This window comes from Fimicolochytrium jonesii (genome assembly GCF_025526975.1).
Source record: "Fimicolochytrium jonesii strain JEL569 chromosome Unknown EV422scaffold_21, whole genome shotgun sequence".
Classification (NCBI taxonomy): domain Eukaryota; kingdom Fungi; phylum Chytridiomycota; class Chytridiomycetes; order Spizellomycetales; family Powellomycetaceae; genus Fimicolochytrium; species Fimicolochytrium jonesii.
In genome coordinates, this window is record NW_026515688.1 from 261,974 (window position 1) to 287,724 (window position 25,751).

Sequence of the window (25,751 nt, forward strand, 5' to 3'; positions counted from 1 at the left end):
GATTTTTGCGGAATACTCAGGCGTGTCTACTTGCAGCTGCTCATCAGCAGCCAGGGGAGAGCTTATTTCGGGGAGCTTATTTCAAGACCTTTGTAGGTAGGAATCAAGCGCTGAAAACCGTAGTAGGTAAGAAGTTTCCTCTATTCTTTATTCCCTCATCAGTAGGCGCAATGTTCCCAAACAAACTAAGTAAGGAAGAAAGAAAGAGGCCTGGCCATAGACTGCGTAAATACTGTATGCCGAGCGGGGTCGGGCTGTCAGGGTGAGCGCACATGCAGTTCGGACGTCAAGCTTTTCGTTTCGGTATGGCTGAACCGGGTCACTTCGGAAGCGCAAATTGGTCACCATTTGATCAAGAGGTTTGTTGAAATCCAGTGCGTTGGACGAATAATGCAATTTGCAAACAAAATGAATAATGATAATGTGCATGCGTGAGGTTAAATACGAACAAAAATTCTGCAAAGTGGTAGCAGACGCCCTAATGCCCACCACGCCCTCGTCCCCGTCCCCTGCCTCCGCCCCGTCCACCACCACCTCCTCCGCGGCCTCCCCGACTGCCGCCGCCGCCACCACGGCTGAAGCTTCCACCACGGCCTCCACCGCGACTCCCGCCTCGCCCTCGACCTCGCCCACGTCCTCCTCGTCCGCTGTCTGAGTCGGTCGTGCGCATGCCTCTTGAGGCGTCCTCCTGTTGATGAAAAGAAACTTCATGGGTTTTTCGTTCTAACTTTACAGGTGAGACTCCAGATGAAAAACGAACATACCTCATCACGATCTCGTCCGCCTCCAGGCTTGAACGTAATACTGAAGTTCCCACTCCGCGTCCGTGCAATCTTATCCGCCCGCCCACTCGTCTGCGCCTCATCCTTGAGTCGCTCTCCAAAGGCCTGCTTCGCTTGCGACTCGCGTTGTCGTTGTTGTTGCCCATCGGCGGGCTTCGCCGGGTTGTAGCCGGCTTTGAGCTCGTAGAACGATGGCCCGCTTTTGCCGCCTCGTGCGCTGGCGTCGGTCTTGGCTTTCTTCGCGCGGGTGAATCGGATTTGGTCGTCCTCTGCAAGAGATGTGGTGTTTTAGCAAATGAATGAACTTACACGGGCGGGGCCGGAAAACACACCTGAATCATCCGAGTAGACATTGTCATCGTCCTCATCGTTGTCAGAGTCACCGTCACTGCGGTCAGAAGGATCAGACATGCCCCCATCCTCCTCGCCGTCATCCACCTTTGCGAATGCAGCCCTGGCTGCCGCCATTTTTGATTCTGAGGGATGGTGCAACTTGTATTCGTGACTGAGCTCATCGACCTGGAACGCCTCATCCTTAAACATGGCATCGAAACGCGAATCGCCCAGCGGGTTGTCGAAGGATGCGCCCGCTGCGTCCTGAAGAGCCTGGGTCTTCCGTTTCTTCTTATTTTTCTTCCCACCGTCATCGGAATCGTCCTCACTGCCTGAAATCGTATCCTGCATGAGTTTGACAGCAAGATTCCTGTTGATCTTAGGCAGCTTCTGCACAGCGGAGATACGACTGGCACGTTGCTTTTGGATGCGCTCCTGCACCATGCGTTTTTTGTACTCGTCGAACTCGAAAGGATTCGCAATCGCTTTTGCTTTTTCGTACAATCGGAGATCGAGGAAGAATCCATGCATGTAGGCTTTGAGGACGTTCGTACCGACCAAGTGATCGAGTCCGAGATTCGTAAGCTCTTTGCGGGTGACGAACTTGTAATCGTCGTATGCGCTGGTGTTGGGATTCTCCTCCAGCTCTTCGGTGAGGTTGTCGAGGTACGCGCACCACCTTGGCGCAGGACCCAGTCGGGGAATGTAGAACGATTGGATCTGCACACTCTCGTTGGCCACCATGATCAGACCAGAGTTATCCCACACGCACACATCGTTGATGTCGTTTGGAGGCTCAATCGACGTGAAGGCCTTTCCTGTAGACTTGTCCCAAATCTTGATGATTTTGGTATCCGCAGACACGACGTTACCAGACGAATGCATGCTGAGCGACTTGATCGGGAACCCATACTGATGGTCTTTGATGAACATTGGCGAGGCCGATCGCAAATCGTACGTCAGCACCTGTCCTGTTGCCGTTCCCACCGCATAGGTCAATCCGTCGTCCGAGAACTTCAGCGCTGTGATTTGGGGGAATGCCTCCAGCTCGCCCGATCCCACCGCCTTCACTACGGAGGCTGCTATATCTAGTGTGCCTAGTCTCCGCCTTTCCCTTGGGTGCCAGAACTCCAATACGCCGTTCTCTCCTCCAAATCCAAACAATTGATGGGCAGGGTTGATGCCCATCACGTTGATCGCTGGACTGTCCGTAACCAGCGATGTCATGAACCGTCCTTGATCCAGGTTCAGCCTCCATATTTCATTACTCGCTCCAGCAATCATCAGGTCGCAACTTGGGTAGTGATATGCCATATCCCTTCCGAATTTTGGGACCCTCGTTTTGTAGTGCAGTCCGAACTGCGTATGTAACTCAATCGTTCGGTCAGATTGCAGCATGACCGTTTTGCTCCAGTCGTCTGACAAAATCTCAAATTGGACGTTCTCGCAGTCTTGGTGCCGATCGAACTTCATCGACTTTTGTGCCAGTTCGTATACCCTCATTTGAGGCTGATAGACACCAGTGGCCACTATGTAGTTTCCATCCCTCGTCGGCTTTATCTTCAATGACGCTTCAGGGAACTCGAAGTCCTGGATTAATTCGATACGCCTTCGCCATTCTGTGGAAGTCATGGGTAAGCGAGCGAGGAAAAAAAGCGGCGAAAACTGTTCCACGACCATACCTTCGTCCTTCTTCAGACTCTTGGCGTTCCTCCTTTGCAGCCAGTCAGGGATGGCACTCCTAGCCGCACTAGTGACCGAGTATATCTTGACATTGTTTGCGTTGGACACTTGCATTGTGTAACAAGCCTCAGGCTACGGTTTAGACTCGATAAAACAACAATTCAGGGTAATGACCCCTCACTGGACAAGTAAAGTCCAACCCTTTTTCGACTTTTCGAGCCTGAGACAAGGACCCCAATATGTTGTTGTCTTATCCTAGGGTTGCCGTCTCTATCGGGTAACAGACAACTTCCGACTGGCCAATGAACCCTCGAATTCGAATCTGCCGGTTTGGCGAAAAGGGACTGGGGACGTTGGAACTGGAGGACGCGCGAGAAGTCATCGAGTCACGTGACCGTAGCCCTTGCAAGACCGTTCCCCACCTGGTTCACCACTTTCCTGCTCGAATTTGAAGCTCGACCACCGTGCGCCAAAGTGGGTGAACGTGCAGCAATGAAGGGTCCACGCTCAAGCAGAAGCGGCAACGGAAAGGCTGTCGGGCTGCGGCAGCAGCAGCAGCAGCAGAAAACGTTCGAAAGGAGGTTACAACCAGCCGCGTCTCGCAATTCTCGTCCGTCACAGCATGACGAGGACACGGAAAGGGCTATGCGACGCATGCAAGCGTTCGACATGCCCTCCGACCAAGGGTCTGGAGATGAGGAGGGCAGTCAAGGCGAGGTATGGGTGGACTCTAGCAAAGCATTCTAAACTGTCGTTCTAAGGTGTTTGCTTTCTGCGTAGGACCTCTCCGACGGGGACGTTTTAGGAGAAGGCGCTAACGCATATGGATCGGATATGAGCGGCGAAGATGCTAGTGAGACGGGGTCGGAGGAAGATTTGGATAATAGCAGCGATGAGGGGGACGATGAGATTCACGGTGACGACGACGAGGACGATGCAGCACAACTAGCGAGGATAAAGCGCGAACTGGCAGATGTTCCCTTCGACCAGCTCATCGAAATCCAGCAGAAAATTGGGATGAAAAAGTTCCATGAAAACTTTAGGGGAAAAAAGGGAGAACAGGCATCGGAAGAGGAGGGCTCGGATGAGGAGGAATCTGAAAGTGGTGAACGAAAAGCATCTGGGCGAGGGACGGGGCGGAAAGAGGATCTGTTCAAAAAGGACAAGGAGAAGAAACCTCTGCCAAAATTGGCAAAGCGAGCGAATAAGAATATGCCTACGGAGGTTACATCAAAGCGACAAGTCACCCGCAGACGGGAGGTTGTCGAGATACCCAAACTGGTGAGTGTTAACCACCGGCCGCAGTAGGAACTAACGTACACGACGAAAACTAAACGGACTGTGCTCCAGAAAACGCGTGACCCACGTTTCGACCCCTTGGCGGGAAAACTGAACGAAGCGCTTTTCAACACATCCTACGGTTTCATTCGGGAGTACGAGGAGAGCGAGATCGAACTGCTCCGAAAGCAGATCGTAACCACAAAAGATCCCAAGGCAAAGGAGAGGCTTACGAACACGTTGCAGAGCATGGTGAGCATGAGCATGAGCGGTCTTTCATTTTTGGCAGGGTGAGTGGACAATGGGTCTGACGCTCCATCCCTTGCAGACGTCTCGGATACAAACACGGAAAGCGAAGGAGAAGCGACAAGAGATGTTGCGGGAATGGAAGAAGACGGAGAGAGCCGCTGTGGCTCAAGGGAAGAAGCCATGGCAGCTGAAGAAGTGTAAGTCATCGCTTATAGCACACCGCGCGTATTCATGCCGAGTCCTCACAATATGCTCTCTTCCCCCATTATCCAGCCGACATCAAGAAGATGGAGCTGGTAGAAAAGTACAAGTCCATGAAAGAGAAGGATATCGACAAGCTTCTCGAAAAGCGGAGGAAGAAGAATGCTGCAAAGGAGAGGCGCTTCTTGCCTTACAACCGTCGGTCCGCCGCTTGATCGGCTGTCGTCGATCATCGTTCATTATCTCTCCAGGCACGCATTTTTTGGTTCCCGCACGATAATTTATTACATGTCCCCCGCTAGCTCGTACTGTTTCAGCTAGTATGCACTTTACGTATGTATAGTGGTAGTCACCATCTATGTATATTTCCTCCACACACCTCCAATCTCCCGCGGCATTCTCCCTACTGTGGATCATTTACACCCTGGCCTTTAGGGAATATTTGCATATTCATGATAAACCGTTCCCGCTCCTTCTCGGACCACTTGTGGGTAAATTCCCGAAGAAGCTCCTCGTCATTTCCGGAAACCTTCACGCCCTCCTTGTCCACAATACGCCTGACCTCCATCCACTCCTTCCACCGCCGATGCACCGCGCACGACCGGAGTATCGTGTGCGCTACAGCTGGGTGGATCTTGACCTCCTCTTTTCGGTCCATCCCAGGACTAATACTACCACCACCGTGTTTGTTGGCACGTGCCTCAGCAATGACCGCCAAATACTCTTCCCACAGTTTCCACGCGGCCTGAAAATTGCGGTTGCGTGACTTGATGTAAATCAAGACATTGTACGTATGGTGATCAAACGCCAGCTCCGACGCTGACATCTGGTGCAAGATCTTGTCGATGGTCGACGGGGCGTGTTCCGAGGCTAGTAGGAGCTGATTGTACGTATAGGACGATACGCGGACTTTGTCGACCTGCATCTGGTCGTAGAACTGTGCTGCTAACTGAGGGTTGGAGTGGAGGACTGCGGCGCGGATGAGTTGGTTGTACAGGTATGCGCGCGGCGTGTATCCGTCCTGCCGGAGCCGTTCGACGATGGTGATGCCGGCGTCTAGGTCGCCCTGTTTGAGGTAATACACTGCCAGTTTCTCGAGGATAGCGTACGGTGGTTGCTGTTTGTAGGTCTCCCGCATATCGTGCAGAAGTCGCTGACCCACTTCCATCTGGTGCTTGGCCCAGCACAGAGTGATGAGATGCACATGCACACCCACCGTGGGACCATTCTCAAATGTGCTCAGCTGCGTGAAGCATTCCAAGGCCTGCTCCAGCATGCCCTCCTGACAGTACAAACGAATCAAGCGACGATACGTGACCGCATTCGGCTCACAACCAGCCAGCGTCATACGCTGCACCTCCATCTCCGCCTTCTCCACGTTGCGCAAACGGACCCATCCACCGAGATTGATGTTGTAGTTCCGCGTCGTCGGCGGAAACGTGCCCATCATATCTCTCATAACCTCCAAGCATGTCTCCATATCCTTCGCCCAAGCAAACGCCGCCTGCAAGATCGTGAAATGGTACTGGTTGACCTCGATCCCCGATCTTCGCAGCGCACGGTAATACTTCATCGCATTGATCATCATCCCGGCTTTCGCACAGCCGTGAATAAGGATCGCGTACGTGAACTTGTCTGATTTGATGCCTAGCTCCTCCATCTCCCTGTGGAACGCCATGGCGTCGTCGATGCGTGAACACCGGACGAAACACCTCAACATGTGGTTGAACGAATCGACCCCGGGCTCCAGGCCTTGCTCGTAGATCTGCTGGAAGATCTTGACGGCCGGCTCGAGCTGCTTGAGCTCACAGTGCAGTTTCAACAGCACGTTCATGGTCGTCACGGTCGGAGAGATGTTTCTTTCGACTAGCTGAGCATACAAGTCCCCTGTCGTGGCCAAATCCCCAGCCCCTGCGAACGCCGACATCACGGTCGTGTAGTTCTCGACGCTCGGGTCAGTCCCCTGGCTTTCCATAGACCTCAGCACAGACAGTGCTTTCCGTGCCTGAGCCCCTCGTGCGTACCCTAACAAAATCGGCTGGAATATCGCAGCATCCAGCTTCAGCCCTGCTTTCTCTACATACGGCAGATAGCTCTCAGCCCCCTCCCCGTCCCCCAAACTCCCTCTCGCATCCATCAACAACACATAAGTATCCCGAATTGGTTCCAACCCCGCATTCCGCATCTCCTGCAAAAACTCCAAACCCTTCTCCAACGTGAAAGCCTGCCGTCGACTCGGAATCTGCGCATTCATGATATACACCTCCAGCCTCGGCCACCGTGCAAGCTCGGCCTGGGTCTTCAGAAAATCGACTTTCTCGGCGGCGTCCGGGATCGTGTCCGAGTAGCGGAGGATCATCTGGATGACGGCGAGGACGTGTCTGCGTGGGATCAGACTACGTACGGTCGGATCTTCGCAGGCGGCGACAAAGGTGCTCCATATTTGGTCCTGTGTGGCGGGCTCGTCTCTTTTCTCCGTTCCCAGCGCCTCAGCTAATGGTTCCAGCCGTTTCGTAATCTCTGCGGTTGTGACAGTGGAAAGGTCGGAGAAGTGCCGCCGACCATTCCCTTCAGATTCTATTGCCCGCCACTGCGGCGGAGTCGGAACCCTCACCGTGGCCAAGCGTCGTCGTTTTCGCTGCAGCGTAATGCTGGCCAGCTCGGTAGCCCAGGTGTACAGGCTGCACGATTCACATACAGGACCACGGGTCTTTCCACGAGGCCGGAGGGCCGAACCTCCGCTCGGCCTAGAGAGAACATGACTTCTGAGGGGTGCTTTGCTTGCAGTCGTGTGCTGGCCGAGGTTGGAGAACGATATGGGTGGGCGCATGCGGGAGCGCTGTTGGCAAAACGAAAAAAAAGTTGTAAAGGATGCTAAGAAGCGGCTAGACCCATGCTGAGGTATACCCAAGCGGTACTGATCGGGACACAGGGTTGTCTAACGTAGTTGCCAACGTGGTTGTCTAACTCCGTATTTCCCGCAATTGCGTGCGAGGCGTCGGAGGTATCGAGCTCTTCGAGCTGGGTATCAAGTGCAAAAAGTTGCAACATGCGCGCGACCTTTTTCCCGAGTTGGTATTTTTTTCGGTGATTCGAGCTTATCGGATAGACAGGAACCAATTTACAGCAAGACAGGAAGACCGTTCTGTATGCGACTGAATGTTATTCGTTTCTTGACAATATATATCTACAAGTATGGCAGTGGTATCTCTTCTAGAGCTGATAGCGCTACAGTAATCTAACGAGCCAAGATCTCCTCAGTCTCCTCGATCACATCCTCCACCCACTCCTCGACGCTCTCGCTCTGCCCTTCGTCCTTGGCATCGGGGTCGTAAGCGCAGAGCTGGACGCGGGCCTCGTGCGCAGCGTCGTAGTCCTTCTGCACACGTTCGCGGTACTCGGACCATTCGGTCCAGAGCTTGATGCGGCGCTCGAGCACTTCGCGGGAAACGGCCTTGGACTGGGCAGCGTCCTCCTCGTCGAAGACCTTGGAGTACTCCTTGAGGTTCTTCTTGATCTTCTTCTGCTGTTCGTCGGAGAGGAGTGTCGGGGGGCGAGGGCGCCACAGGAATTGCTTGAAGTATGGCACGGTCTGCTTGGTGATTTGTGCTCCAGTGAAGCTCCACGAGATGAAACCGGTGTCTGACTGGACGCGCCACCAGGAGACGGAACTGACAACGTAACGACCGGTGGGGTCCCATTCGACATCCGTGCACATGTAGTGCTCGCCAGTGTTCATGCAGACGAGTTCATCAACGTCCCAGAACTGAAGTTCACCCGCAAACGCACGGACACCAGCCAGTACGGCGAATCGGCCCTTGGGCGACCAAATGATCTGGTTGATGCCCTTGGCTTCGAAAGCCTTGAGAAGCTTAACGGAGACGGCGGCCGGAGCAGCGTTGGCGGAGACCATCTGATACAGGTGGCATACGCCGGCAGTACCCTCTTGTGCGATCAATCCGAAACGAGCACCAACGGGCTCCCAGAAGATGTTGACGACCTCGAGTCCAGCATCGAGCTCCATCACATCAACTGGAACGTCCTTTTCGCGGAGCCGGAAGATTTCGAAGTTGGTCATTGTGGACTTCTTCGTCTTGATCCTTTCTACGCTGACGAGCAGGTAGTCTCCCGCTGGCTGCCAGAACAGTTTGCACTTTGGAATAGTGGGATTTAGTTCAAATTCGCGGTCCAGCTCCTGGGGACAAACAGCTACTCACATCTATAACGTTGAACAAGTTCTTTGTTCGGAGAACCTCACGGCTGGGAATCTTCAGGAGCGTGACACGAGCAGGTATATTGCCACTTTCCGGAGTCCAGTAGCTAATCAGATGGTCCGACGGCGACCATGCGAAGGTTTTGACATCCTCGACCTATTCGGAAAAACAGCGTGAGCTCCTTTGTCCCTTCTTCAAAGAAGTCCTGCATGAATCATCTTACTTTGATACTTTTCCTGTCGAGGAGTCCCATACCAGGGGTCTCGTAAACCTGGATCATGCCGGGTGCTTGTCGTGCAACGTATTTGTCATCGAACGACCACTTGAAGATGGGCCAGTCGAATTTGACCGTTCCCTGAGCACCCGACGCAGCGGGGGCTTCAATGGGGAAGGTTCGGAGTTTCAGACCCGTTGTGATATCCCAGATGGCAAGGTGCTAGAGAAACGTAAGTTTTCATCCGAGTCAGAGTTACTGCAATTCTGTTCTCGTTCTAGGACAGTATGCCAAAGGTTCGATGCTTACGTGTGATTCTCCTTCTGGGGTGATGAAAGGCTCGTGACTCCAGGTGGTGACATACTTCTCGTTGGGGCTGAAGTCGATGAGCTTCACATTGTGATGCTCAAATTTGTTGATCCTTCCCCAGGTGGGTCCTCCCCACAAGACGATACCCTGCTTGTGGAAGGTGGCAAGGTATGTACCCTTGGGTGACCAGGACACATACATGTCGGACCAGTGCTGTGGAAAGGATGGGCTTTTAGCATAATGGGCGGGATTTGACTGCCCCAAATCCGGAAAGTACCTCTCGGCTGTGGTCCAAATCCGGTGCATCTCCCTTGTTGTTCCAGTAAATGGAAACGTCATCGCCCTTCATCATGACCCATTGGTCGCGAGCACGAGGGTCAGTCAACCAGCTCTTCAAGTGCTCCTTCTCAACGAAAGGTTGCTCGACGGGCTCCTCGTAGGCATCGTTCATGCTGGTGTATCGGCCAATGTCGTCGAAGTGGTTGACAGCAAGAACGTGATTTTTGTCCAACTTGTGACCGTTTCCTTGCTTGATGGCGAGAGCGGCATGCTCGGCGGTCTCAAAGTCGATAAAGACGTATCTAATCGTTGCCCACAATGTGAGAAGATGCTCGGCTGAAGAATGCTGCTCCATCCAGAATACTCACCCCTTGGACTCCCCGGTCTTGCTGTCCATGGGCATGTGAAGCCCGTTGTCCTTGATGGACAGATTCTTGAAGACCCTCTTGATGACAGCCAAGAGCTTCTCGCGCTTAGCCTCTCCAACAACGGGAACATTGTCCACCACTACAACGGTCTCGAAGCCGCTAGGAAGCTCGACCTTGAAGCGCTCTTCAATGTCGGAGAAGTCGACGGTCGACGGGTCGAACTCCTCTTCGTAGTCGTCGTATGGTTCACCCATATTTGCGAATTGATCGAGGCGGTTTTACTTTCGTTTCGTCCACAGATATCAAAAAGGGTTGTGTTGTTGTGCGGTGAGACTGCGACAGGTCGCTAAATTGTTGATAGTTGTTCGGGCCGTTGGACGATGAGCAAGCGGTTGCAGAGATCTGGGCAACGAAAGAACTCGACGCAGAAAACCCCCACTCAACTCACCGTATCACGTGACTTGGTGAAGACTCCACTCTCTCCACTCGGACAGTAGTCAAACTAACGACGGCGAAGGACATTTGCAAGCAGACGGTCATCGGCAACTCTGAAGGAACCCTCCCACGTTGACTATATATACATCGCCTCTCCGTGTAGTCCTTGTCGAAAAGCACAACATGGCAGGCGCACCACACCCACCTCGGCCGGTCGGCAGCTTCCACCCACCACACGTCAACCGCTGGGGAGCCAAACTCATGTTGGCCCCAGTATGGTTCTTCGTAATGTACAGGATGTACCACGACGGTCCTCATCACTTTGTACGTATTGGAGAAAGCTCACTGGGAGTCGAAAGCTCGATTGTGGAGCTGCCTTCTGATGGCTCGCATACATTCGGGCGAAGCCTGCCATTCTGACAGCGCGCTGCTCATTGTCCCACGTTACTGACTCTCATTTCGACTATTCTATCCAGTTGCACAAACATCAATGGGAGGAGCCAAAATACATCGAATACTTGGAAAAGGTCGACAAGAAGTTCGGAACGAGCTATGCCACCGATAACATGCACCACCACTAAGCGGGCGACGGGTTGTAAAGATCGCGGGGGGCCAGGCAGGATCTGCTTGGACGACCGCATGAATGCGACAAGAACGAGTTGTCAAGCGCCCGCTGGAGTTAGTGGGACCTTGAGGACGGAAGTGTGGGGTGCGCGACAGCCGAGGGCGTTGGACATACGATCGTTGCGCGACCTGTGTGCGCCACGTTAGTGGCAAACCAGTAGAAGCCTGTAATTTTCTTGGAATTTGGGAGGCCGGACGCAATCCGCCGAAATATATACCACGTAGAAGCTTTACCATCTTCCGACTGAGAACACTGTGGAGGGCAGGGCATCCCATTTTGCGGTCCGAAACGCAGTTCACATACGAGGAGGACACTCTGCAGCCATTTGTTGAGGAAAACGGATTGCATTTGCGACATCAGAAACAAAGCGATGCAATATTGGCATTTGATGACCGCACACACACAATTGCATTTATCCACAAAGCAGTCCTTTGAAGTAGAATACCCAAAAAAGAAGCAGGACCTGCCTATAAGCTAAAATTTCCACCCCTCACAATGCCCACATCTCTCCCACCGGGCGAACAGCCCTCCACGCTCTCTGCACCACGGTCAGCACGCGGCGCGCAAGCTCATCTGACGCTACGGAAGACGCTGAACGATGCTGTGATGCCCGTCTTGTCAGTGATAGTCTCGGCTTTACGTCCTTGGTTGGTGATGTGGGTTTGGGTGTGGTAGGGTTGTCATCTTGAGCTGCGTGCGTGGTTGATGGGGCGGGTGGAGAGGGGACTTTTGAGACGGTCTGGACACGGGACGTGAGAGTAGTTAGCATTGCGCTGTGATTCGCATATCCTTCCTACGATTATACTCACCACAGAACACCTAACCCGCTTCTTCTGCGTCGCCTGCGCCAGCTTCTCCTCTCCACTCTCATTCCCAGCAGGTGCCGCATACCACGACGCGAGCACCTGCGCGACAACAGCTTCCCCATCCACCGAGACAGTCCAGGACACCACGTTCCACATCAACTGATCTGTTGACTTAGTGGGATGCTGAGTCGAATCAGCCACCAAAGGCACTAGCGCCCCGCTGCCGACGTCAGCGGAGGATACTGTCGCATCGGTTAGCTGCCGCTGTCCTGAATTTCTGGTTCCTAAAACCTCGCTCTTGTCCTCGGCAGTGGACAATAGCGACCAAGACCCGTGATGCGATGGTTCTGAAGTATCGTGCACCACAGTGTTCACATTTCCCTTTCCAAACTGGTTGTAAATGATCCGGGTAGCGTGCTCGATAGACGACGCGAGTTCAGGAAGATGGAGGACCGGCGAGGACTCCGCGGCTTCTGTGTCGTGGCTTCCTTGCTCAAATCCTTCTTTGGCTCGCACATCGACGTTGGTCTGGTCATCTTTCGTGTCCTGGGAGTCCTCGTCCTCGTCCCTTGGCTCGGGTTTTGGAGTGCCTTCGTCATCCAACTCTTTGATTTTGGCGTTATCCTCCTCTTCACCGTCTTGGCTTCCGTGTGAGTGGCTGCACGAGGAGTTCGTGACTTGATATCCCCACAATACAAATAAAAAACATTGAATGAGCGCCGGATGAAAGAAGACGTGAATGACAAGGAAACATACGTTTGACACTAGCGGGACTCGTTCCGGCTCGTTCCAGAATGACAGCAACGATAGAGTCCGCGATCATGTCATTCACTGCGCTTCCTTCCCATTCAAGTGTGTACACGCGCAGGTTTGGCGATTGCGTTACCTTCACCACATCAAAGACCTGTGCCGTGAAACAAACATGAATGTCCAGCTCATCACCTATCATTCGTTAAAATGCACAACCAAACATACCCTAAAACTCCTGGCGCCAGTCAACTCAACCGGCCCATACATCATCTCCAGATACCACTTCACGATCCCAAACGGCGCACGGCACGGGATCGATTGGCGTTGCGTGATGGATGCGGGGGTCAGGTCCGTGAATTCGGGTAGGTCTTCGGGGTCGAGGAGGTGGTATGTGAAATCGCGACAGACGAGGACGCCGCTGACGAGTTGGCTGGGTTGGGGTGGGTTTTTGGCTAGGCGGCCGATTGTCTGCATGGGGCGGTCTTAGCGCAAGGTTTGGCAGAAGTTATGTGAGAGCTGGCGGCCTTTCATTGCGCGTGCATACCTTCGCCATCTTTTCACCTCGAAAGTACAGCTCGACCGTCTCGCAGTTCTTGGGCGTATGGATGTGCAACTGGACATCTCGCTCGGCGTACTTGCTCTGCAGAGCGCTCCGCAGACGACCCATAGCGTTGGAGTCACCGTGTACAAGGATCTGGAATGATAGCGTGAGCGCGAATTTGAAGGGGTCGCTGTTGTCATTCGGAAACTTACCAGATTTGGCGCACCGACATCCTCAATGAATGCTGAGTTCTCCCTGTAGTCCACATGTGCCGAGAACGATATATATTCGACAGATAATCGAAGAGGCAGCTTGGCGCCGGACATCGATTGCACCTCTTCTGGTTGCGACAAGATTTGCTAGAATGGGCAGACGACTTAGCTTTGTGCCACATTTTGGCGTCTACGGCAGAGGAAGCCTACCTTGCCGAGCGTCCCCTCCACGACATAACCGGGAATGATAACTCCGTTTCTTGCATCGACGCACCAAAGTTCGAAAAGTTCTCGCGACAGTCCATTCTGATTTTAAACGCGTCAGCACCAAAGACTTCTGCTGCTAGCGAGAAAGAGCAGCCTCATACCTGCAACATTCCCGGACTAGCCATCATTACACAAGGCCCAACATCGTCGAAATGCGCCATACTCTTCAAATTACTGATGTGTTTAAACTGAAACGGGTTGCTGATCTTGACCTGCTGCCGGATCCTCGCGTTCATCATGTTGGTGTACGTCTGGAAGACCGTCATACACTTCTTGGCCAGACTTGATGCGTAGTAGATCGGCACGTTGTGGAGTTCCGCGTGAGCTTGCCAGTACTCGTCTAGGATCAATAGCAGTTCCTGTGCACGTCCGAGGGCGAAGACGGGGAGCAGACATCGCCCGCCGCGCTGGACGACGTTATGCACCATGCGCGTGAATCTCGCTTCACGCTCAACGCGCGGCTCGTGAGATTGCACGCCGTACGTCGATTCACAGATGAGGACCTCTGGAGTCACATTCGGTGGCCGCTCAGCAGCCATCAGATGCCGGTCTTCTTCCCGAGAATAGTCGCCGGTGTAAAGCACGCGGACACCAGCAATCTCGATCAGGAACATGGCGGCACCGAGGACGTGGCCGGCGTTATAGGGTGTAAACTTGATGCCTTCGACGTCCATCTCTTGGTGGTAGTCGACCACTTCGATCTTTTCGTAACTTCGTTGGAGATCTTGTTCATCGTAGAGTTGGTCTTCCGCCGAGAGGTTGCTGTATATTGGAAACGAGATGAGATATGAAGTACCGGCTTGGCCGTGAAGAAGTAGGAGAGGGACAGTACTCACCTTATTTTCACATAATCAGACAGCAGCCATTTGTAGATGGCTTTTGTCGGATGGGTCATAAAGACGCGACCTTTGAACGTGGTCTGGCGTCAAGAAAATAAGATGCACAATGAAAGAACACAATTAGAAGATCAAACTCGATGCAAATGGTTTATAAATCTCTGTTATAGAAACACAAAAAAGTATAGGGGCGGCGCGAGATAGATAGGTGGCCTCGTCTTCTCTCAGGGCGATCTTTCTCTTCCCCGACCGTCGCCCCGCCCCTTGCCCTACTACTAATCTACAGCAGCTCTGTCCCCCAAATGATGGTGCTCTCTTCCCAACCGGTGCGTTCCTCCAGGGACCCACCTTTTCCATGAAGTACGGCAAACCTGCAGCGTGATCAACGTGGAAGCTAGACGTACAAGTGTGTCACGGAGGGTCTGCGACAGGGCGCTTTCGACTTCGTTAGAAGGCGTGTTTTCGATTCCTTACTGGCTAATCAACAGCACATCCACCGTTGACGGATCCACTTCATCCAGGAAAGGCAATGCCGAAAATCCACTGTTTGCAGGATGTAACCCGCAGTCCAGCTGGTAAGATACCGAGCATGGGTGATATGATCAGCTTTGAACCAGAATCCGGATCACGAAGCGCGAAGAATCCCAGACAAACCAACCATGATTGTTTTGCCCTTATATTCCAGTAACAGGCAACTCCTCCCGACTTCCTGCCCAGCACCCAATGGGGTGACCCTCATCACATCTCCGGGGTCTTGTACGGGGACAGGCGTGGACGGTTCCTTCCGCTTGTTCCCCGCCAATGACACGCCGCCACCCAAGGAGGCACCGACAACTGGAAGCATTGCTGAGCCTCGGGAGAGCGGCGGTTCAGGAGAGAGTGTGAGAGTGTCCCTTGCGTGGAGGTATGCAGTTCATGTGACCTGCTTCAATATCCTGCAAGTGGGGCAGCCTCCCAGCGGAAACGTCGGAGTCCAAATAAATACGAGATCACATGACCTCACATAATTGCCGTATGCATTTCTCGATCCACCATTTTCACCCCAGCTCTTCTGCTCTTTACCACTGCCGGCCGAGCTCATTATGTATGGTAAACACTCTGAAGAACGTCACAGAAGTCCATCCATAAGGAAACAAAGATCATCATAAGGTAGCGAAATACCCGCTCTTAGATGTACAGGTGGCCATGAGTGTTGCGGGGACGGCGAGCAGGGCGGTCAACATTGAACCTGACGCCTTAGAGGAATGCGCTGGACCTTGCCCTCAACGCGGATGAGCGCGGGGCGACGTGATATCGAGCGACATCAACTCTTCCTTCCACAAGAACAACTCTTCCCCACGCACATCGGGCAGATGCCCACGGACTGCCCGGTCCTCACTTCCATCGACGAAGGCGAAGAGCCCAAATCTCCTCTTGTCTTCGACGGACTCACCCCACAGCACTCCCAACCCTGATAATCACATAATCACGTTTCCATCACGTTGCGCCTGTGGAGGAGGCTGGTCTGTATTTCATGAAAGATTATAGTCGGCAGGCGCGGCCCGGTGGAGCATCCCAGGCAAAACTCACACCCATGCCTCGCCATGCCTCACCCCTCTTGTCCTGATATCGTGATGTGCAGGCAGCCAGCGACCAGCGAGAGAAGATGTGTTCACTCCCAGTTCACTCCCGCCCCCAAACGCGTCCACGCGTAACGCTGTCAGTGCGATTTCTGTCGTCGATCCTGACATCATTATTGAGTGGAAGGCGGACGTTTGCCACTTGCCATCCCCGCCATGCATCTGAAAGACGGAGAAAAGCGGATATACTGTAAGTATATATTGCAAGTCGGGCACCCTAATCGTCTCTTTCCCTGAGCTTCCCAAGGACTTACACTCGTGTCAACACTCAGTCCCACTCTCAACATCCTTCGACGATGCCAGTAAAGCAATCACCCTCACGGAAAGCAAGAGGCTCAAAGTTCACCTCAGCCAAGAAGGTTGGCAGCACGTGGTCGTCCATCTGGCTGCTCGCACTGGTCCCAGTCCTTCTTGCCATCGGAGCAGCGAGGGAAACCTTGAACGGCATCAACCTCAAGCTCAGCGTCAACAACTTCAATCTTGTACGCAAACCTGCCCAATATCACGGACACGGCGTCAGCGGACCTTTCTTTGAAGGATGGTATTATAAGACGGTGTTGCCCGAGGCGGAAGGGTCGGTGGTCTTCATTCCTGGCGTGTTCATGCCGAAGCCTTCTCCCGAAGGCACCGTGCTCAACGATACGCTACAACAGCCGCATGCGTTTGTGATGGTCCTGAGGGACCCGCACACTGTCGAATGCCTGTATTACGCCTACCCTTTGAGCGAGTTAGAGGCAACGAACGGCGTTGGAGAGTCACCGGAAGCTAGAACCACATACAGCATCAGGATTGGAAAGAGCACGTTCCATGAGAAGGGGATGGAGCTTGATCTCGATGCCTCCCGTCTTGTGTGGCCGTCGGACGAAGACACAAATGAGTTTTTGGCCAAGGCGTTGCGGGAACGCCAGATACTGCACCCTGAGTTACGCTTCGATAAGGCGGGCTTGACTCAGGAGTGGGAACGGAAAGCTCTGTCCGTTCGTGGAAGTGTGAAGTTCGTAGACTCCGTCCGATTCCCAACGTCCACTTTGAACCCAACAGTGATGGGTCCTTTCTCCTACCTTCCTGCGCTGGAATGCTACCATGGTGAGTTGGTTCAACGCGTCAAACCCATTCTGTAGCAAGATCCGACTAATCATTTGCATGTTTTCAGGTGTGGTATCGCTCTACCACAAGACGATCGGTTCGGTCCGCTTTGAGACTGCGGCAGGGGCCAAGGAGCACGAGTTCGACGTGACGGGCGGCGAGGGCTATCTGGAGAAAGATCACGGCATCAACTTTCCCAAGAGCTGGATCTGGTTGCAGACGGGCTCATTCGTCAAGGAGACGGGATCCTCCTTACTGGTATGTACGGCGTTCAAGGCGATACGTGAAGTTCATGGGAACTGTTACTAACTTGAAGTTATAATCTTCAACAGCTCACCATCGCAGATGTGCCATTGTTGTCGGACAAAGGCATCCTGTCCAAGATCGTGTCATCCATCCCCGTCTACGGCCCGAAGCTAGTATCAAAGTTCCGCCTGAGCGCTTTCATCATCACCCTTCACCACGCCCGTACCAACACCACCCACAATTTCAGCGTCTACACCGGGTCCCGCGTTCAATCCGTCAACATCGACGCGCACACCAACACCGGGAGCGGCGCCCCGAATCAAGAAGTCAAGGTCGTAGTCTACGGCAGACCCGGATCCGACGCGGAATTGATCGTTACAGCAAAGAGGCCCTTGCAAGTGGGAGTCCCGCTTCCCGGCCCCATGTTCGGCGAGCGCAACATGATGGGCTTGATTGTTGAGGAGACCATCACGGTGGATGTCGACGTTTTGTTGCGCGTCAATGGGGAGGTCGTCTTTGAGGATACTGGGCGAATCGGTGGATTGGAGGTTGTTGGGGACATGCAGGGCTTGATCGGTACGATCTAATTGTCAGTATAATGTTTAAGAAGCGTAAGTAGATACAGCTAGCATAGAATCGGATTTAAGCATTGCATTACATGCCACAACTGCGTTCTCATGAAAGGGTATATAGGTTATATACACAAATTATTGTTTTCTGCATCTGCCCAATCTCTTTTTCTGCTTTTTGATGTTTTGATGTGAACGAAGTACATATGTCAGTGGCCTGCCGTTGTGGTGTCCGTGCCACAGTACCCATCTTCTCGAAATGCACGGAGGCCGTTCTGAGGCAGTTCTGAGGGGCGATCGAACGCGTTCTGATGAATGTTAGAGACTCGAGAGGACTTGGGCCACTCATTCACCTCATTCATTGGTCACGCCAATCTTGCCGGACACCTCAGCAGCATATAACGGGGCAGAGCGTCTCGGGTCTAGAACTCTAATACTTTAGCCGACGCGACCCTCACAAACGAAGATGGCGCATGCATTTTCGGTCCTTTGCGTGGCCGTCATTGGCAAAACGGTGGGTCCCTCTGCGGTTGCTCAGGTTGTAGTGTAAGTCGCTCATTATACCCGCACTGGCTCTTGCTGCAGAACAACCCACTATTCGTGAAGAACTTCAGCTCAACATATACCGACTTGAAATGCCATTACATAGCTCACACGGCAATAGACTTGGTGGAGGAACGGAGTATGTTGGCAAGCGTGGGGAAAGTGGTGCTGCCAGGGACAGTGGAAGCCTAAACGTTGGGTCCTCAACAGTCGGGTCAACGAAGCACACGGATCAGTACCTGGGGTTGCTATATACGATGGAAGATCTAGCAGTGTAAGATGTCCGGGGAAACGTGAACGCACGTAAGGACCACGCAAACGGCATGATAATCAAACCTATGCCTCTTTTCAGGTTTGGATACATAACGAATACACGAGTAAAGTTCATAATCGTAACGAATGTGGTGGATGTTGCTATCAAAGACCAGGATATCAAGAATGTAAGTGCTCCTTTTGGCATCCCCGTTCGAGCGATTGAAAAATTCGAAGCTAACAGTCACTAATATTCGTTCGCATTAAGTTGTTTCGGAAGATCCACAACGCATACGTGATCCTGGTATCGAATCCATTTTATGATCCGGACAGCAAGCGGCCAATAGCGTCGACGAATTTCGAAAAAGCAATCAGCAGTCTGTGAGATCGCCTTCCATCCTGCCGTGGGCTTAGGCTTGCTCTGGGACCTTGTATATAGATAGAATGACGAATACCCGCGAACTCGCGACGACACGAATTCGCGAAGACCGTTTCCGCCAGCAATCTGAGTGTGGGATGTCGTCGTCGCCAACGACTACAGATCTTGTTTGTTGCTCAATTCATCACTCGTCGGCCGTTTGCCGGCTGAATCCCACTACTTTTGCCCGCCAAAACTCAACGAGGCCAGAGCTCTGCGCATATCAGCTAGCGAGTGGGAACTCGTGCGACGAAGAGACGGTTTCGGAGGCAGCTTTATGGCCGCAATTGTAGCTTTTTGAACACGTTTGTAGCTTATTGAACTGTTGGCACACTGCTGGATGTTATTCGGCCCCTGGAATGGTTTGACTGACGTGAATATTTTGCTGTTCGGGCTCCGTGCAATGATAACTCGTGGGCAAGCGCACTTCGCGCCGATTCTAACCACCTGGCCCAAGGCACCGCTGAGGACGGACGCAAAGCCACATCCGCAAAACGCTGTGACATCAGTGTTGCTGCTACGGAACTAAATAAGTTTAAATTCGAAACGGCCTGCTTGCCGTTAATTTTGGATATAGGGCATCAGAGAACTGAATCTTCCTCTACCTCCGAGGCGATTTGTGGTCTGAAAGCATGGCGGAAGTTGACATCCGGTTTTTTCGAGCCTGCAGGGAGCGCAGGGGCTGCGGGCTAAAAGACGCAAAGGACGCGCTGTCGAAATCGGCGTTCCGCGTCTTCGATTTTCCTTGCAAAGTTAAGCGTAGAAGGTGGGGCTTGTACTGACTCTAAATGCTGCATGGAAGCATGGAAGGTCGCGGACAATTGCCTCGTTGTCCCCCGACAAACCTTAAGACTCGCTCTACGGAAATTTCAGAATGACGGCTGGGTGGGATCAAGAGCTCCTCTTCAACTGCACGCATCCTGGTGCATCAGCTAGTTTGCGCATTTGTAGTACTTTAGCTACACAAGCATGGATTCCTCACAACCAGGTGTCTCGGACTTTGTCCTCGTTGAGGAGATATCGGATGCAGCCATAGTCGAAAACCTCCGAGTGCGCTTCGAGCAGGATGTTATCTACGTAAGTCTGGAGTGCGATGCAAATTCTGTGCCCGCAAACACTTGATGCGCTGACCCACACGTATCGAACGCCCTCAGACGTTCATTGGTGAAGTGGTCGTCTCTCTCAATCCTTACAAAAACCTGCCCATCTACGATGCAGAATGGGTCGCTCGATACAAGGGAAGTAACCTCTACGAGCATCCACCTCACATGTATGTAAGGGGGAGTGAGTCTTCTGTCAAGAGAAGCGCAGTTTCAGCAGCCCATCATACTGACTTACAATCCCTCACATGAAACAGCTACTCCATCGCGGAACGGGCTTACCGGTCTTTGGTAACCCAAGCCCGTGACCAATGTGTCCTCATCACTGGCGAGAGTGGAGCCGGGAAAACGGAGGCAAGCAAGATTATCTTGGGCTATGTTGCTGGAATGGGCGATGGCGTAAAGATCCGGGATAGACTTGTTAGCGCTAGTCCTTGTCTTGAAGGTATGTGCGTCGTAGTAGCAGAGGGATGTGCGCAAGGGCCAAGTTCTAAATCGACCAACGCATCCCGATGGCAGCTTTCGGAAACGCCAAGACTGCTCGCAATGACAATTCGTCCAGATTTGGCAAATACATGGACCTGGAGTTCGACTTTCGCGGGTCCCCAATCGGAGGCAAGATCACGACGTATCTCCTGGAAAAGTCTCGAGTAGTGAACCAATCCGGAAATGAGAGATCATTTGTACGTTTCACATCCCAATTGGGCAACAAGTTGTATTGTTGATGATGAGGTGGAGGACGCTGAATTGCAAATCTTGCTCCAGCATATCTTCTACCAACTGTTGGCGGGGTCCTCGGATGATCTCCTGACCCGCCTCTCCCTCTCGCGGACTACGACCGACTTTGCCTACCTAACAGCGCAGTCTCCTCCCGACCTCGACGACGCCGCGCATTACCAGTCCGTCATCAAGTCATTCAAGGACGCTGGTGTCAGCGATTCCACCGTTGGCGCATGGCTCGAGATAGTTGCGGCAGTGCTTCATCTCGGCAACGTGAAGTTCGAAGGCAAAACCGAAGCGCCGGCTTCGGCCACCGCCCCCGCAACGGTAGAGGCCGGTGAAAATGCAGATCAACCTCAGCAAAACGGCGACGCGGAGAAAGAGAAGACCGCCGAGACCGTAGGCATCGAAAGAAGTACTGTCGTCAACGAAGAGGTGTTGAGGAGGGTTGGCGCGCTGCTGGGGCTGGACGCCGAGAAGTTGGCTCAGGTGTTGACGCACCGATCCGTGTACGATCCTGCCAAGAAGGAGAAGATTGTCTTGCCGCTGGGATCCCAGCAGGTGTGTGGCCTGCACGCCTGATTTCCTTGTGCCCGTCTACGATGCTGATGGGGACTTTGCAGGCCGAGAAAACCCGAGACGCTCTTGCCAAAACCCTTTATGGTCGCCTTTTCGATCACATTGTGAGCACGTTGAATCAATGCATCAGCATCGGGTCGGAAAAAGGGTACAACGTCATTGGTGTGCTGGACATCTACGGATTCGAAGTCATGGAGGTGGGATCGATGCTCGTTTCCCAATGTATGCCAGTGTTGCATATCTGACGCGAATTCACTACTGTCCGAGCTGCAGCATAACGGCTTCGATCAGTTTCTCATCAACTACTGTAACGAGAAGTTGCAACAAGTGTTTGTAGAGCTGACGTTGAAGTCGGAGCAGGAGGACTATCAGAAAGAGGTGGGGTCGACGACTGGTCCTTGATATCTGGTGGTTTCAACGACTGATTTCCCCTGTAATTGAAGGGCATCGAGTGGACGAACATCTCGTACTTTGACAACGAAACGATCTGTGACTTGATTGATTCGGTAGGCATGGTTTTGCGCAAACATAGGTATAGGTTCAACTATGCTAAATGATTGGAAAACACTGAATTTCAGAAAAAGTCCGGGTTCATCGCGCTCCTGGACGAAGAAAGTACCTTTGCCGGCGAACCCACCGCCAAGACCTTCCTTCACAAACTCGATACCAACCTCGTCAAACACCCTCACTACGAATCGCGCTCAAAGCAGGCGAGCGGAAAGCGCAAATCCTCTTCGAACCTCCTCACAGCATCGGCGACGCCGTCGTCCACCGCCGCCGCGCCGTCGAAGATGCTCGCTCATAATGAGTTCATGTTGCGCCACTATGCTGGTGACGTCGTGTACGAGACGGACGGCTTTCTCGATCGTAACGTCGACGCGTTGTGGAGGGATGTGGTTACCACTCTTGGCGAGAGCGGGAAGAGTGTCGTCAGGGAGATGTTCCCAGCATTGACTGGTGTGGATGGGGCTCCGGATGGTGGGGATGTTGCTTCGACATCGGCGCGAACTAAAAGACCCGAGACGCTGGCGACGCAGTTCCGAAGCTCGATGGGGAACCTGATCGCGAACCTGATGTCAAAGAACCCGCATTATATTCGATGCATCAAACCAAATGCAGAGAAGGCGGCAAACAAGTTTGATGTGGAGCTTGTTGAGCATCAATGCAGATACCTCGGGTATGTTCCAGCTCAATATCAATGAAAAGCTCCTCATCCTCCCTGGTATCCCCGTTGATTGCCATACTACCTCCACACAGTCTCCGCGAAAACATCCTAGTTCGCCGCGCAGGCTTCTGCTACCGCTCGGCCTTCCCCAAATTCCTGAACCGCTACAAACTTGTCGGAACCCACATTTCCGTCGACCCGCGCGGCACCTGGCCAACCTACACAGGCACACCGCGCGAAGGCGTGCAAAACCTCTTGAACAGCGCGCTAGTCAGCGGCAATGCTTACCAGTTGGGCAAGACCAAGGTCTTCATTCGACATCCTGACACTATTCTGCAGTTGGAGAAGATGAGAACGGAGCGAAAGGAGATATTGGCGACGCGAATCAAGGCGGTGTGGAAGGGCAGTAAGGATAGGAAGTCTCTTGCGAAGGAGAAGAAGAAGGTAGTGAAGTTGCAGGCGTATGCTAGGAGGCAATTGGTGGGTTTCTGCGTGAATCAGTTGTCACTTCAATAAGCAAAGGCTAATTAATGTTCCGGGTTGTAGGAGGCAAAGCGGTACCAGAAGATGAAGGCGTCGGCTCTTACCATTCAACGGCATGCTCGGGGGTATAGGGTAGGCTTCTGATCTGTTCTTAAAGGCACTTACAACGACGCATGGGAGCTAACTCACCCTCGCAGGCGCGTAAAAACTACAAAGGAATGAAACGGACGTTACCAAAATATGCCGTCGTCCCCATCCAGCGCGCATGGCGGGTGCACGCTGGTCGCAAATGGTTGAAGAACGTTGCCATCGTCGCCAAGGAGGCAGCGGAAGAGTGGAAAAGCTGGGAGAGCTGGCCGGCTTTGAAACTCAAGAATGGAAAGGTTACCCGCGAGACTGTTCAACTCTGGGCCAGGAGGATCCATGTATGTTATCTTAGAATGGTAGGGTGTGGTGCAAGCCGTACTAATTCAGATTCCTTATATACTAGGCGAAGCGGTTCCAGGCTAAGCTGACGTACGAGGACAAGGAGAAATTGCACTGGAAAGCTACTGCATTTGAGCATTTCCAAAAGAAAGCAACCTTCCGGGATGTTATCAGCAAGCCTTTTGTCCTTGACCATCTCGGATACACAACGGACCCAGTTCTCAAGATGAAATGGGCGACCATATCCCCAGGTATGCTAGCCATGTTTTGAGTATTGTCCGGGATATCATCACTGACTCTTCGCGCTAATCAACTTTTCGGCAGATCCTATCATTTCCGCGATCACCGCAACCAAGCTGCACCGGCACAATCCCGGCAAAACGGCCCAACGCATACTCATTCTCACAGCAACCCGGCTCTACGCGCTAGATCCCAAATCATCCGTCGTGAAAGAAAGCCCGACGCTCGAAGAGATTGTCGGCATTTCCGCATCTCTGACCGCGGATGGGATTATGATCCTGCACTGTCCGGGGGCGGAGAAGGGCGACATTATCCTGCGGAACGATGAGCATTTGATTGAGTTCTTGAGTCGGTTGGTTATTGCGGTTGCGGCTAGAGGCAAAGCGCCCAAGGTTATTGTGGACAACAGGTGAGGCACATCAGGGCATATGTTACTGAGGACTGTGCTCATATCGACTTTGTCTTCCATTTTTCAGGTTAAGCGCTAGTTTCGCGAAAGGCCAGAGCATCATTTTGGCGTTTCAGACGGGTCCGCAGCTAGAACAAGTGACGATCAAGAAGGCCAGCGATGCATGGCATGTGGCTGTCCCCACATCCATACAGCCTGCTTCATGAATACTTCACGTAAGAATTTTTAGGTAGTAAGTATGGTAGAACAGAGTAGACAAAACCTAATGAGCGGTCTCGTGATAATGGACAGCGGTCGTCATATGTAATGGGAGATCATTTAGATTGTGTAGTGAGACTCATTTTGTCGTAATCAACGTTATGCGTGATTGTGAACATCGGTTCATTCTCTCTACCGCCATCCCTAGTTTTTGCTCAAGGTAAGGTAAGACTTCCGTTTCTACTCGCATCACAACTGTTGGCCGACGAGAGGACGTGCGTAAGAACCATTTTGATTCAAGAAACCGTAGGCGATTATTCGAATTTGCATCTCACAATTACAAAAATGCGTATTCACAAGATATCAAACTGCGTACACCCAAAAATGGCGGGCTACGAAAAGATACCCAAGCTTCTGGTTTCAGATGGTGCGTTCGGGGTTGCCGGTGTTCACACCCGAGAGCTTGTTTCCGGGCTAAATTCAGATCAACCGGAAAGACAAAAGTTAGAGCCACTTCAACTATTCCGGGGCCTCGAAGCAGAAGTACATACCGCAGCATCAGGAGATTCGGGCGTATTGCCCTGAACCTTGTCCCAAACCTTCTGAATGGGGCCCTTGTGCTCCTGGGCAGTGTTCCGGCCGATCGCGTCGTCGGCATGGCCGGTTGCCTTTTCCTTTTGCTGCTCAACGGTGCTTTTCATGCTGTCGGGCTTCGCAGCCTCACCAAGGTGAGTGGAGATGTCTTGAAGCGTATGACGTCGTGAGAAGATGGGAATTGATCACCGGGGAGCCTGTAACGGATCATACACACTTACCTTTGCGGGGAAGGTCGCTCATGTTGCTTTGGTTGTTGCTGAAATATGGAAGCTGCAGTGATGATATATGTTTTGGTTTGAGGTGATGGCGACGTGGTGCTGGATATTTGTGGGCGTTCCTCCTGTGCGGTCCGTCTTTTATAGACGCAGAAGTGGTCTCAAACTCCGGAGCGTCCTTGGTAAAGGTCTCTGGCGTCATTGCTTATTAGTTTTCCTCGCATGACGCTTTGGAAGAAGGTCTCTGGCGTCATTGTTATTGTTTGTCCTGACATGACTTGGAGGAAAAAGAGACGCGGGAAGCAGTGCCGTCTGCGGAGAGTCGCCCCGTCGCGTAAAGCAGGCGTCACACGTCAAATGACGGGAAAGCGACAGCGCGCTTGCCCACTGTCACAAGCATGTCAAATCCAAGGTCGTGATTGTTCCGCGCGTGTCCGTACTGTACCCGTTCGGCATCAGCGCACGATTCGAATTTGCAAATTGATAATGCCAATCGAGCTTATG

The 25,751-nt window shown here is 52.7% G+C and overlaps 9 protein-coding genes across 9 annotated transcripts; 4 read left to right on the plus strand and 5 right to left on the minus strand.

The window, feature by feature from the left end:
- Window positions 1–374: 374 nt before the first annotated feature.
- On the minus strand, window positions 375–3,127 carry EV422DRAFT_537432 (WD40-repeat-containing domain protein). Its single transcript, XM_053070912.1, has 4 exons — window positions 2,798–3,127; window positions 1,115–2,734; window positions 765–1,051; window positions 375–688 (listed from the first exon to the last, which is right to left on the minus strand). The coding sequence occupies exons 1-4, from the start codon at window positions 2,910–2,912 to the stop codon at window positions 479–481; spliced, it is 2,232 nt and encodes a 743-aa protein (XP_052923501.1). The 5' UTR covers window positions 2,913–3,127; the 3' UTR covers window positions 375–478.
- An 883-nt stretch (window positions 3,128–4,010) lies between these two features.
- EV422DRAFT_498750 (uncharacterized protein) lies at window positions 4,011–4,741 on the plus strand (the record flags this gene model as incomplete). Its single annotated transcript, XM_053068042.1, has 4 exons — window positions 4,011–4,079; window positions 4,149–4,328; window positions 4,405–4,522; window positions 4,599–4,741. 4 exons carry the CDS (start codon window positions 4,011–4,013, stop codon window positions 4,739–4,741), a joined length of 510 nt encoding a protein of 169 aa, XP_052923502.1.
- A 94-nt stretch (window positions 4,742–4,835) lies between these two features.
- EV422DRAFT_171520 (uncharacterized protein) lies at window positions 4,836–7,548 on the minus strand. Its single transcript, XM_053065087.1, has one exon. It carries the CDS (start codon window positions 7,354–7,356, stop codon window positions 4,930–4,932), a length of 2,427 nt encoding a protein of 808 aa, XP_052923503.1. The 5' UTR covers window positions 7,357–7,548; the 3' UTR covers window positions 4,836–4,929.
- A 73-nt stretch (window positions 7,549–7,621) lies between these two features.
- EV422DRAFT_537437 (eukaryotic translation initiation factor eIF2A-domain-containing protein) lies at window positions 7,622–10,301 on the minus strand. Its single transcript, XM_053070913.1, has 6 exons — window positions 9,911–10,301; window positions 9,541–9,844; window positions 9,264–9,476; window positions 8,964–9,176; window positions 8,744–8,896; window positions 7,622–8,679 (listed from the first exon to the last, which is right to left on the minus strand). The coding sequence occupies exons 1-6, from the start codon at window positions 10,162–10,164 to the stop codon at window positions 7,765–7,767; spliced, it is 2,052 nt and encodes a 683-aa protein (XP_052923504.1). The 5' UTR covers window positions 10,165–10,301; the 3' UTR covers window positions 7,622–7,764.
- A 976-nt stretch (window positions 10,302–11,277) lies between these two features.
- EV422DRAFT_537440 (beta-lactamase-like protein) lies at window positions 11,278–15,304 on the minus strand. The gene is made up of 12 exons (XM_053070914.1): window positions 15,041–15,304; window positions 14,857–14,954; window positions 14,731–14,776; window positions 14,383–14,465; window positions 13,648–14,308; window positions 13,490–13,585; window positions 13,280–13,426; window positions 13,071–13,220; window positions 12,752–12,994; window positions 12,533–12,680; window positions 11,780–12,453; window positions 11,278–11,709 (listed from the first exon to the last, which is right to left on the minus strand). Exons 1-12 carry the CDS (start codon window positions 15,224–15,226, stop codon window positions 11,461–11,463), a joined length of 2,781 nt encoding a protein of 926 aa, XP_052923505.1. The 5' UTR covers window positions 15,227–15,304; the 3' UTR covers window positions 11,278–11,460.
- An 854-nt stretch (window positions 15,305–16,158) lies between these two features.
- On the plus strand, window positions 16,159–18,085 carry EV422DRAFT_171628 (uncharacterized protein). Its single transcript, XM_053065089.1, has 3 exons — window positions 16,159–17,087; window positions 17,155–17,345; window positions 17,420–18,085. Exons 1-3 carry the CDS (start codon window positions 16,298–16,300, stop codon window positions 17,918–17,920), a joined length of 1,482 nt encoding a protein of 493 aa, XP_052923506.1. The 5' UTR covers window positions 16,159–16,297; the 3' UTR covers window positions 17,921–18,085.
- Window position 18,086: 1 nt separating this feature from the next.
- On the plus strand, window positions 18,087–19,256 carry EV422DRAFT_171565 (trafficking protein particle complex 2). The gene is made up of 5 exons (XM_053065088.1): window positions 18,087–18,416; window positions 18,488–18,584; window positions 18,656–18,719; window positions 18,798–18,885; window positions 18,966–19,256. Exons 1-5 carry the CDS (start codon window positions 18,369–18,371, stop codon window positions 19,080–19,082), a joined length of 414 nt encoding a protein of 137 aa, XP_052923507.1. The 5' UTR covers window positions 18,087–18,368; the 3' UTR covers window positions 19,083–19,256.
- Window positions 19,257–19,935: 679 nt separating this feature from the next.
- Window positions 19,936–24,585, plus strand: EV422DRAFT_537452 (unconventional myosin-Ia). Its single transcript, XM_053070915.1, has 15 exons — window positions 19,936–20,192; window positions 20,270–20,385; window positions 20,473–20,660; window positions 20,735–20,898; window positions 20,981–21,496; window positions 21,559–21,711; window positions 21,788–21,892; window positions 21,958–22,020; window positions 22,093–22,691; window positions 22,772–23,159; window positions 23,226–23,294; window positions 23,360–23,587; window positions 23,653–23,839; window positions 23,913–24,237; window positions 24,305–24,585. The coding sequence occupies exons 1-15, from the start codon at window positions 20,085–20,087 to the stop codon at window positions 24,441–24,443; spliced, it is 3,348 nt and encodes a 1,115-aa protein (XP_052923508.1). The 5' UTR covers window positions 19,936–20,084; the 3' UTR covers window positions 24,444–24,585.
- Window positions 24,586–24,855: 270 nt separating this feature from the next.
- EV422DRAFT_569606 (heat shock protein 9/12-domain-containing protein) lies at window positions 24,856–25,272 on the minus strand (the record flags this gene model as incomplete). Its single annotated transcript, XM_053072784.1, has 3 exons — window positions 24,856–24,909; window positions 24,987–25,177; window positions 25,251–25,272. The coding sequence occupies 3 exons, from the start codon at window positions 25,270–25,272 to the stop codon at window positions 24,856–24,858; spliced, it is 267 nt and encodes an 88-aa protein (XP_052923509.1).
- Between the last annotated feature and the right edge of the window lie 479 nt (window positions 25,273–25,751).

What these genes read in the sequence shown, in the direction of transcription:
- EV422DRAFT_537437 (XM_053070913.1), bottom strand. Translation starts at nt 10,164, where the DNA reads ATGGGTGAACCATACGACGACTACGAAGAGGAGTTCGACCCGTCGACC. An exon ending in AAGACCGGGGAGTCCAAGGG is followed by an intron (nt 9,845 to 9,910) that starts GTGAGTATTCTG and finishes GGCAACGATTAG; the next exon opens with ATACGTCTTTATCGACTTTG. An exon ending in ATTTGGACCACAGCCGAGAG is followed by an intron (nt 9,477 to 9,540) that starts GTACTTTCCGGA and finishes TCCTTTCCACAG; the next exon opens with CACTGGTCCGACATGTATGT.
- EV422DRAFT_171628 (XM_053065089.1), top strand. Translation starts at nt 16,298, where the DNA reads ATGCCAGTAAAGCAATCACCCTCACGGAAAGCAAGAGGCTCAAAGTTC. An exon ending in TGCGCTGGAATGCTACCATG is followed by an intron (nt 17,088 to 17,154) that starts GTGAGTTGGTTC and finishes GCATGTTTTCAG; the next exon opens with GTGTGGTATCGCTCTACCAC. An exon ending in AGACGGGATCCTCCTTACTG is followed by an intron (nt 17,346 to 17,419) that starts GTATGTACGGCG and finishes AATCTTCAACAG; the next exon opens with CTCACCATCGCAGATGTGCC.
- EV422DRAFT_537440 (XM_053070914.1), bottom strand. Translation starts at nt 15,226, where the DNA reads ATGCTTCCAGTTGTCGGTGCCTCCTTGGGTGGCGGCGTGTCATTGGCG. An exon ending in GATGTGCTGTTGATTAGCCA is followed by an intron (nt 14,777 to 14,856) that starts GTAAGGAATCGA and finishes TTGTACGTCTAG; the next exon opens with CTTCCACGTTGATCACGCTG. An exon ending in TCTGATTATGTGAAAATAAG is followed by an intron (nt 14,309 to 14,382) that starts GTGAGTACTGTC and finishes TCCAATATACAG; the next exon opens with CAACCTCTCGGCGGAAGACC.
- EV422DRAFT_171565 (XM_053065088.1), top strand. Translation starts at nt 18,369, where the DNA reads ATGGCGCATGCATTTTCGGTCCTTTGCGTGGCCGTCATTGGCAAAACG. An exon ending in TGGCCGTCATTGGCAAAACG is followed by an intron (nt 18,417 to 18,487) that starts GTGGGTCCCTCT and finishes CTCTTGCTGCAG; the next exon opens with AACAACCCACTATTCGTGAA. An exon ending in AGACTTGGTGGAGGAACGGA is followed by an intron (nt 18,585 to 18,655) that starts GTATGTTGGCAA and finishes GGTCCTCAACAG; the next exon opens with TCGGGTCAACGAAGCACACG.
- EV422DRAFT_171520 (XM_053065087.1), bottom strand. Translation starts at nt 7,356, where the DNA reads ATGCGCCCACCCATATCGTTCTCCAACCTCGGCCAGCACACGACTGCA.
- EV422DRAFT_537452 (XM_053070915.1), top strand. Translation starts at nt 20,085, where the DNA reads ATGGATTCCTCACAACCAGGTGTCTCGGACTTTGTCCTCGTTGAGGAG. An exon ending in TACGAGCATCCACCTCACAT is followed by an intron (nt 20,386 to 20,472) that starts GTATGTAAGGGG and finishes CACATGAAACAG; the next exon opens with CTACTCCATCGCGGAACGGG. An exon ending in TCTGTGACTTGATTGATTCG is followed by an intron (nt 22,021 to 22,092) that starts GTAGGCATGGTT and finishes ACTGAATTTCAG; the next exon opens with AAAAAGTCCGGGTTCATCGC.
- EV422DRAFT_537432 (XM_053070912.1), bottom strand. Translation starts at nt 2,912, where the DNA reads ATGCAAGTGTCCAACGCAAACAATGTCAAGATATACTCGGTCACTAGT. An exon ending in TGTCTACTCGGATGATTCAG is followed by an intron (nt 1,052 to 1,114) that starts GTGTGTTTTCCG and finishes CATCTCTTGCAG; the next exon opens with AGGACGACCAAATCCGATTC. An exon ending in GCGGACGAGATCGTGATGAG is followed by an intron (nt 689 to 764) that starts GTATGTTCGTTT and finishes TTTCATCAACAG; the next exon opens with GAGGACGCCTCAAGAGGCAT.